This window comes from Malania oleifera, chromosome 6 (assembly GCF_029873635.1).
Source record: "Malania oleifera isolate guangnan ecotype guangnan chromosome 6, ASM2987363v1, whole genome shotgun sequence".
Taxonomy (NCBI): Eukaryota; Viridiplantae; Streptophyta; class Magnoliopsida; order Santalales; family Ximeniaceae; genus Malania; species Malania oleifera.
In genome coordinates this window covers 4,910,813-4,919,676 of record NC_080422.1, presented here as the reverse complement: position 1 = coordinate 4,919,676, position 8,864 = coordinate 4,910,813, and the positions used below count along the sequence as shown (strand labels likewise).

General features: G+C 35.7%; 1 protein-coding gene across 1 annotated transcript; it reads left to right on the top strand.

Annotated features, from left to right (window-relative positions):
* The first annotated feature begins 367 nt into the window (after window positions 1–367).
* On the top strand, window positions 368–4,836 carry LOC131157022 (UDP-glucose 4-epimerase GEPI48-like). Its single transcript, XM_058110857.1, has 9 exons — window positions 368–788; window positions 1,707–1,756; window positions 2,158–2,293; window positions 2,410–2,511; window positions 2,748–2,975; window positions 3,307–3,385; window positions 3,757–3,839; window positions 4,024–4,115; window positions 4,273–4,836. Exons 1-9 carry the CDS (start codon window positions 606–608, stop codon window positions 4,364–4,366), a joined length of 1,047 nt encoding a protein of 348 aa, XP_057966840.1. The 5' UTR covers window positions 368–605; the 3' UTR covers window positions 4,367–4,836.
* The last annotated feature ends 4,028 nt before the right edge of the window (window positions 4,837–8,864 follow it).

Here is an 8,864-nt window from a genome sequence, read left to right as displayed (position 1 = left end):
CGCTGGACACCTCCCGACAACCCACGTGTCCTAGCGTACGGAAATTTTTGGGTCATCCGAATCGCACCGTAGCGTAGCTGGAGGGCATCGGTAGCGACAGCGTGTCAAGGGCTTTTTGGTAAATTCGAAAAAAGGGCATCGGAGACTTTAACTACGTGTTCCGGGTTAGTCAACAAGAGTCGGCACGGAAGAATTAGAAATTGAAAGAAGATTTAGGAATTGGAAGATCGGAGGGAGAAGAGGGTGCCGCGTGGCGGGTCGTATAGAGAGGGACAAAAGCGCGCCACGTGGCCAACTCCCCATATCTTTTTATATTTATCGAAAGGGTCCAGTTAATATAAAAAACCGTTTTAGCTCCCTGTTAACTCTAGCAAGATCGTTTCGCGAATTTTCGCTGTATCCACGCAGCCTGGCCTGTCATTGGACGCAGCAAAATCGGGGGTGAAAATAGCAATTTCCATTTTTAATTCATTTGCTCCGTTATATATATAACTGATCGCAGGCTGGCCTTCCCCGCACCGTTCCCTTTCGCAATTTCAATTCAATTCGATTCTTCTCTCTCTCTCTCTCTCTCGCTAGCTCTCTGGTTCTCTCTGTGAACTCTAATGGCGAAGAGCATCTTGGTCACTGGAGGAGCTGGTTACATCGGGAGCCACACGGTTCTTCAGCTGTTGCTCGGAGGATACAACGCCGTCGTTGTCGACAACCTCGACAACGCCTCGGAAGTAGCCGTCCAGCGAGTCAAAGAGCTCGCCGGTGAATCCGGGGAAAACCTTGTCTTCCACAAGGTTCGGACTCCGAGTTTATTGAGTTTTACCTCTTGTTCTGCTGCTGATTTCTGCTTGAATTTTTTTAGTGCTTGTAGAGTATCTTGCTTGCGGAATTGAGTTGAATTTTGAGTACTTGCGGTTTGTGCGCGGGTTCAATGATGGGGAAATTTTTTTTACTTTATGAGTTTGACTTTAGTCTTTGGCACGATTTCGGTGAACTTTCGATTTTTGAAAGAGAGATGGAATTAGGTTGTCGATTGATTATCCGCTTCGTCGAAATCTGTTGCTGCTTTATGAAAAATTTTGTTGCGATTGATTCTATATTCGTAGAGGATCAGACGAGTGGAGAACTAATTGCTATGTGTTTGATCTAATGCTTCAGTGTAGTCTCGTAGAAACAAACATGATTTATATATTTTCTAGTTCTGAGGGTTGATTAGGTTTCTGCATCTGGTATCTTGAATAAGTTGATAAATATTTTTTATTGAAACTTTTCTTTTAATTGTAAATTTTTTCGTTTCATTGATTTAATTTATTGAAAATACAGTTTTTATTTGAAAAATAATTTTAGTTGAGCATTTCTGGGTATTGATTATTTGTATTTTATAATATTCAATGTCCTCGAAGGCAAGGAATTAAATTGTTTAATGTGGTAGCTCATTAATTGCCCTTTAATACAATTTGAAGAAGACTAACCGATGGTACAGTTGAAAAGGACAACGGTGTTTCAACTGCTAGTTGCTACATTATGTGAATATAAATTAAAGAGGATTAAGACACACAGTAGCATATTCCTTTTTCAATATTAGGTGTAGAAAAAGAACCAATTGATTTGGAGCTTTGTTTTCCCCTCTTTAAACAGTTCACATGTTTTTCACGGTCTACAAATGAGCACACGTTATACCTGGTTTTTGAAAATTTTTCTTTCACGTGCAGATGGACCTCCGTGACAAACCGGCTCTTGAAAATCTCTTTGCTTCAACACAGTAAGCCCTTTCTGCTTTTCTCTATGTAACTTCAAAGCTGTCTGTAACACATATTGCAGTAGTTTGCTTCCCAGTTGATGGATAATATTCATTTTATTTCCAGTCATGGTGATGGTGCACTTTTTAATGGGTCTACTACGTTATCTTATTATATGCCAAAATTGAAATATTTAGCCAGTTGCTGTTTAATTTATGTCGTGTGACCACTAGGAGTGAATGAACAAGATATGCATGATTAAACCATTTAAAGGCCTGTCAATTCAATCAATTTTTTAGTTTTTGGAGAGGGAGATGTTATTGATGGTTGAAGAATAATTATCTAGTAGTTCTTTGAAATTGCCTGTGGAGGAATCATAATTGATTTCATACATGGCTTTTAAAAAGTTTATTCCTTAATGCAGATTTGATGCTGTCATTCACTTTGCTGGATTGAAAGCAGTTGGTGAAAGTGTGCAGAAACCATTGCTTTATTATAACAATAACATTGCTGGCACAATCACTCTGCTGGAAGTTATGGCTGCCTATGGATGCAAAAAGGTATTTCCCTCATGGATATTTCATGAATTTAGCTCTATCATTTAATGGAATTTCAATTTTCATGGTATTATACTTTCCATAAGTTGACAAATTTCCAAATTTGAAAAAAATTTCAGCTTGTATTTTCATCATCAGCCACTGTTTATGGTTGGCCAAAGGAGGTTCCATGCACAGAAGACTTCCCTCTACAAGCAACAAATCCATATGGACGAACCAAGGTATTTCTTTGGGCAATTTTCAGGTTCATGGTGCCTTGTTGCTTGGACATCTTAATGGAACAGATTGTAGATTTATGTCCATTACTTAAACAGAAAATTTGACATCTTTTCCCCTTTTTTGCTGCCTTTTGGTGCGCAAAATACTCTCTATCGTTGTTCTGAACTTTTCTTAATGAGTGCGTTTCTTCATAGCACCTGTGCATATAATAGCTGACAAGGCTAAATTTTTTCCTCAGCTTTTCATTGAAGAGATATGTCGTGATATCTTCCATTCAGATCCTGAATGGAAAATTATATTGCTGAGATACTTCAATCCAGTGGGTGCCCATCCTAGTGGCTATATTGGTGAGGATCCCCGTGGAATCCCAAACAACCTTATGCCATTTGTGCAGCAAGTAGCTGTTGGAAGGCGACCTGCACTGACAGTTTATGGAAATGACTACTCTACAGTTGATGGTACTGGGGTATGCTTCTCTGTCTGCCTGTTGTTTTCATATTATTTCGTGTCTTTATTGGAATAGCATTTTATTATGTGTATGAATAAATGTTTGATTATCTTTGCTCATGGAGTTTGTGTGCATGTGCATAAGTCTGAATATAATAACACCATGTGGGTATGTCTGCTTAAACCAACTGGCATGCTCACTATTTTTGCCTCTCTTCTGCTCTACCTTTTGGTTGGAGATCTAGATTGAGTTGAAAAAATTGTTAGTCAGAAGTCTGGCGTCAAAGTGAATTTAAGAAGGTTTTGACCAAGGTTCTAACTAATGTGCTTATTTCATTTTTGTGTTTCAGGTACGTGATTACATTCATGTCATTGATTTGGCTGATGGGCACATTGCTGCGGTGCAAAAGCTGGAGGATGAAAAAATTGGTTCGTTCTGCAAAGCTTTATGAATTTTTTTCTTTTTTCTTTGCTGAGCAAAATTTTTTGCTCTTTCCAATTGATTTCCAAGATTGGTTCCTTTTGTCTTACCCATGCTTCCATGACGAGCTCATCCCAAATCCTCTAGTTCAAAAAAATAACAGCTGAATGCATATGAGGTCATATTTTTTTTTACTCAATGCAAACCAACTCATTCCATGAAACAGTCAGAAATTATTAACTTCATTTTGAATAATTTCAGACTGCTAGACATAATATTTTTGGTTAAAACCTTAACCTTATTTTAAAATTTTCTTATTGCCTTCGTATTGAACACTAGGCTTTACAAACAATAATTTTGCTGAAATATGCGACTACAGGTTGTGAAGTGTACAACTTGGGAACAGGGAAGGGAACATCTGTTCTGGAGATGGTTGCATCTTTTGAGAAAGCATCTGGAAAGGTAATTAACTTAAAAATTCTTTATGTTCTGTTGTTCTAATCCTAAAATTGGCGAGCCGATTTCCATTTCTATTTCTTTACAAGTGGATTTACCCTTTGACTTGGTTCTTGATATTATAATATCGAGCTTTCGTCTCCATTACTTACTCCAATTTCTTCAATTTTTTTCCCTTCTTGTTTTCCAGAAAATTCCTCTGGTTATGGCTGGGCGGCGACCTGGTGATGCTGAGATTGTTTATGCATCAACAGACAAGGCAGAAGACGAGTTGAATTGGAGGTAAGAGCCCGCTTTTTCAAATTAAATCATAAAATTGGTATGTTAAAACAATAAATTAGAACACCGATTGAGAAGCTCAAGTGCTATGCATCTCTTGAGCTGGTAGAATTATCAATTAGACCCCTGACAGAGACGTGCATCTCTAATGTCCTTGCAGGGCAAAATATGGCATCGATGAGATGAGTCGGGATCAATGGAATTGGGCTAGCAAGAATCCTTATGGCTATGGGTTGCCTGATTCAACAGACTGAAAAGCAAAATAGAACTGCACCGACTGCGGAGCAAGAACCCGTTTTGGCTCGTGACCTGAATCACTGACTAAAACAACATTTTAGGCTAGTTTACCAGGCTCTCAATTCTTCATATGCTTAATTATCACATTTTTTAGGTTAGGTCTTCCATGATTTAGCTAGGAGTTGATCATCATTGTGGGTAGGTAGTGTCGTTCAGAATGAGGCATACGATTTAGCTAGGAGTTGATCATCATTGTGGGTAGGTAGTGTCATTCAGAATGAGGCATTCCTCCTGTTAGGTTGCTCTCTTTAACCAAGTGGTATACTGGGCTGCATGTTCCACAGAAAGATGTATTTATAGGGTGCTACTGGTAAAGAAAGAAAAAAAAAAAAACAGTACTTATGTAAAGCTGAGGTTGACCTCATGCAGCTGCAATAGGTATTTATTTCTAAATTAAGAATAAAGTTGTTCACAAATTTTACCTGAAGCTATTTTTCTTTCTCCCTTTTTTTCTTTTCATGCTTAGCATTATGCTGGTTTTTCTTTTGTTTCAGACTGGGTGTCCCATTCAATTGCTGCTCTCTCCCTAAGGTTGTGTTTTGGGAAATGCAGCTCTCGCTGAATGTTTATATTTTGGAGCATAATATTTAGTGCGGGAATTTAAATGTGTGAATATTGATGAAACTTTTGCGAGTTGGTATAGTGTTTGGAGTTGCTTAAATTCAATCTCTTAAATACAGGGAAAGAATCTTTTTTAATTAATTCACGAAATCAACTAATCATTAATGCTTTTGAGTATTCAATTCAAAAGAGATCTTGGAAATTTTGCCTGTCAAGCACTTCCAGACCTCAAATTGAAAAATTATGAGTTATGAAATCTAAGATTATCTTTGGAATCTAAGATTGCGTTTGATTTATGGAATGTGGTATAATTTTAAGAACAAGATCAAGAAATTAAAGGTTTTTTTAATAAAAAATGTCCACCATTAGAAATGGAATGATGATAATAATATAAAGATTTAATAGTTTATACAAGAAAATGTGTTGTTATTATAAAGTTAATAATAATAATATAAAAAATTAATTCATTTATAATAAGAAATGGACACCAAATGATAATGTTCAATTTTTAACAATTCTAATTTTTTTTTTCAAGTTGGATCGAATGCTATATGGTTTAACATGAATAACTTTTAAATTATTATACTCATACATAATTTGAATTATATTCTTGCTATATTTTATCTTATTTTTAGACTATTTAAGTTGTTAATAAAAGAAAAAAATAGACATAGAGTGCGGGTGAAAGAGGGAGTTAGTGGTGAAAAGAGTAATGTCATCTAAACTATAGGGATGTTGGGAAAGAGAGAGTTAGCGGTGAAAAGTCATTTAAACTATAGGGGTGTAGGGAGAATTATAAATTGTAGTTTTTCAAGTCATACACAATATTATACTTCAACATTGGTTGCTCTAACACGAGAAGTATGGATGCATGCTTACTTAAATAGTGATAATAATGCTATTTTTCATGAGCTCGTGATTATCATGAATCCGGTAACAAAAAAAAGCAAGACGCATAAGCCCATAATACCACATCTCCTTTCTTGTACTATAACATAAACACATGATATTACAAACCCATGACCTCAAAAGGTCAAATATTTTCCATACTAAAAACATTAGTCTTGCAAGTTCAAGTCTCAAATTCTTCTTGGATATGAGATCACTCAAAAAAAAAAAAAAAAACTAATTTAAGATCTATTGCAATATATATATATATATATATATATATATATATGTATCCATGTTAGAGGCATATAATATGATTGTTAAAGTAATTCAATCTCTTATCTCACCCAAATAAATAAGAAATTAGTTTCTTAATAGACATTTAAGTGGTTAAAGTTTAAAATATTCACGTTTGTTGTTTTTGGGTACGGATTTTGAGAATGTCTAAAAAGGATATAAGATGAGGTATCCATTGTACCTGCTATGAACTTCCAACAGAAGAAGAAGATGAAAGAAACTTATATTCATTAACACTTCATTTTTCTTTATTTTAATACTATTATTATTTTGCTTCTAGTAACAAAACTATTGTTTAAAAGCTTAAGAGACAATAATAACAGTGAATGACAAAAATTTGATCTTTTCAAAGCATGTTTGTTATAATTGCAATGTTTTTTTTTTTTACACGATTGATAATTGTTTTCATGTTACACTTACAATTGTTGATCTTTAAGTAAAAATAAAATAAAATAAAATAAAATAAACTTTTAAAATTTCAATAACTTTTAAACTCCTAAAAGTTAGGAGATTATAAGGATAGGGTATTGTACCCATCCAAATGGGAGATTATGAGGATAGGGTCTATTGTGATGTACTCTCGATGTAAGTGGTCCATGTCCTATTAGGACGACCATGGTTATTTAATTATGATGTAACCAGTCATTTTAGGGAAAACACTTATATATTTAGGCACAAAGATAAGAATATAATCTTCACTAAGCCTATTCCAAGGATCGTAAGTTAAGGAACAAGATAGCACTTCAAGTCCTAGTTCAAAGAAGTATTCACTTGCTAGACTATAAGACTTTTGAGCAAGAGAGCTTTGGAAATAGGCATTTTAGCAGTTATCGCTTGAGAAGTTCCTTCTGAGGATCAAGAGTTTTCTTGTGCATATCCACCAAAGGCAGGAGAATTGTTAATTGAGTTCTCTAATCTTGTGCCCAATGAGTTACCTAGTGCGCTACCACTTATGCTAGATATTCAACTTGCCATAAACCTTAGTCCAGGTTCGAAATTACCTAATTTATCATATTATAGGATGAACTCTAAAGAGCATGCTAAATTGAATAAACTAGCAGGGGGAACTCCTTGACAAGGGCTTTGTGAGACATAGTCTTAGTCCTTGTGTAGTATCAACTCTTCTAACTCCAAAAAAGGATGGATATTGGAGGATGTGTGTGGATAGTAGAGTCATCAAAAAAATCACCATCAAGTGTAGGATCCCTATCCTTACTTGAGGATATGCTTGATATGCTAGCTGGTTGAAGTTGGTACTCTAAGATTTACCTACATAGTGGGTTTCTTAGTGGTCTACTTTGATGATATACTAGTCTATAATGAAACTAGGGAACATCACTTGATACATCTTCATGAGGTATTTGTCACCTTGAGGGAAGTGCAATTGTTTGCTAAACTCAAGAAGTACTCTAGCTTCATATAGTCTAGTGTGCTCTTTCTTAGTTTTGTGATCTCTGTTTAGGGAATAACTATTGATCCAGAAAAGATTAGAACCATTGGAGAGTGACCTAAGTCTGGGACTATTGTTGAGTTATGTAGTTTTCATGGCCTCACTACTTCCTTTAGGTGATTCATAAGGCATTTTGGCACCATCATTGAGTGTTTGAAGAAAGGAGATTTACATTAGACCCCATCAGCTACTAGAGCTTTTAGAGAGGTCAAACAGAATATGGCTGAAGCACCTGTAGTTGGGCACCCAAACTTTATTAAAGTATTTCAGGTGTCTTGTGATGCCTTTGGAGTAGGTATAAGTACTATCTTGAGTCGCAGGGTGCACCCTATAACATATTTCGGTGATAAACTTTCAAATGCTAGACAAAGATATAAAATATATGATAAAAGAGTTTTAAATTGTAGTAAGATCCCTTCAACATTGGAGATACTGCTTGTTACTCCAAGAGTTTGTGCTATTTTCTGACCTCCTTGCTTTGCAATATCTAGGCTCACAAAAGAAGATGTGTGCAAGGCATGCTGGTTGATGGCACTGTTTTTGTAATGAACTTGACTCGCCACGTGGGTCTGGCGTGCTACTTTAGTGATGTTAGATGTATGTGTACCTGATACCTTATTCATCAAATATAAAACACATATACGCAGCGAAAATAAAATATAAAATCCTCAAATTACATTACCAGAGTTCTAACTATCTTTATATACAAATATATCAATTTTCACATACTTACAACCTATAAAATTCCACAAAAATATACTCTCTGTCTATACACACTACCTACATAAATTTACACCGCTAGCTTGGCTCCTCTAGCCTACTAGACCCGATCTCAGGGATTTCCTGAAAAGATAATTTGTAAAGTAGGAGTGAGGCACAACTCAAGGGAAAGACTAAATTAATGTCAGTGTGTGGCGAGCATACGTTTAGTGTATAGAAAAATACTAGTTCACTAAGTAAATAAACACATTTATGAAACCATTCTTATTTTATACTCACGCACACAATTAGCCGAGGATAGGAAAGATTACCCGCCCATACAAGTAGCTTCTCTCTGCTCTAATACCATTACTGCTATTAGGGCACTCACATTTCTCAGCAAACTCTCAAAATTATCTTATTAATTATTCATATTCACATAAATTAACAGATATGCATATAGTACACTCCCTGTGACAAACACGTCATTTACTTCTCCTATGACACGGGTTGAGCAGCCCGAAGGCTGGACTAAGCCTGGGTGATCAGCCCAAACAAAG

Excerpts from the sequence above, each read along its gene's own strand:
- LOC131157022 (XM_058110857.1), top strand. The coding sequence starts at position 606 with ATGGCGAAGAGCATCTTGGTCACTGGAGGAGCTGGTTACATCGGGAGC. Across the intron at positions 1,757-2,157 it reads AATCTCTTTGCTTCAACACA|ATTTGATGCTGTCATTCACT; the intron begins GTAAGCCCTTTC and ends TCCTTAATGCAG. Across the intron at positions 3,386-3,756 it reads GCTGGAGGATGAAAAAATTG|GTTGTGAAGTGTACAACTTG; the intron begins GTTCGTTCTGCA and ends ATGCGACTACAG.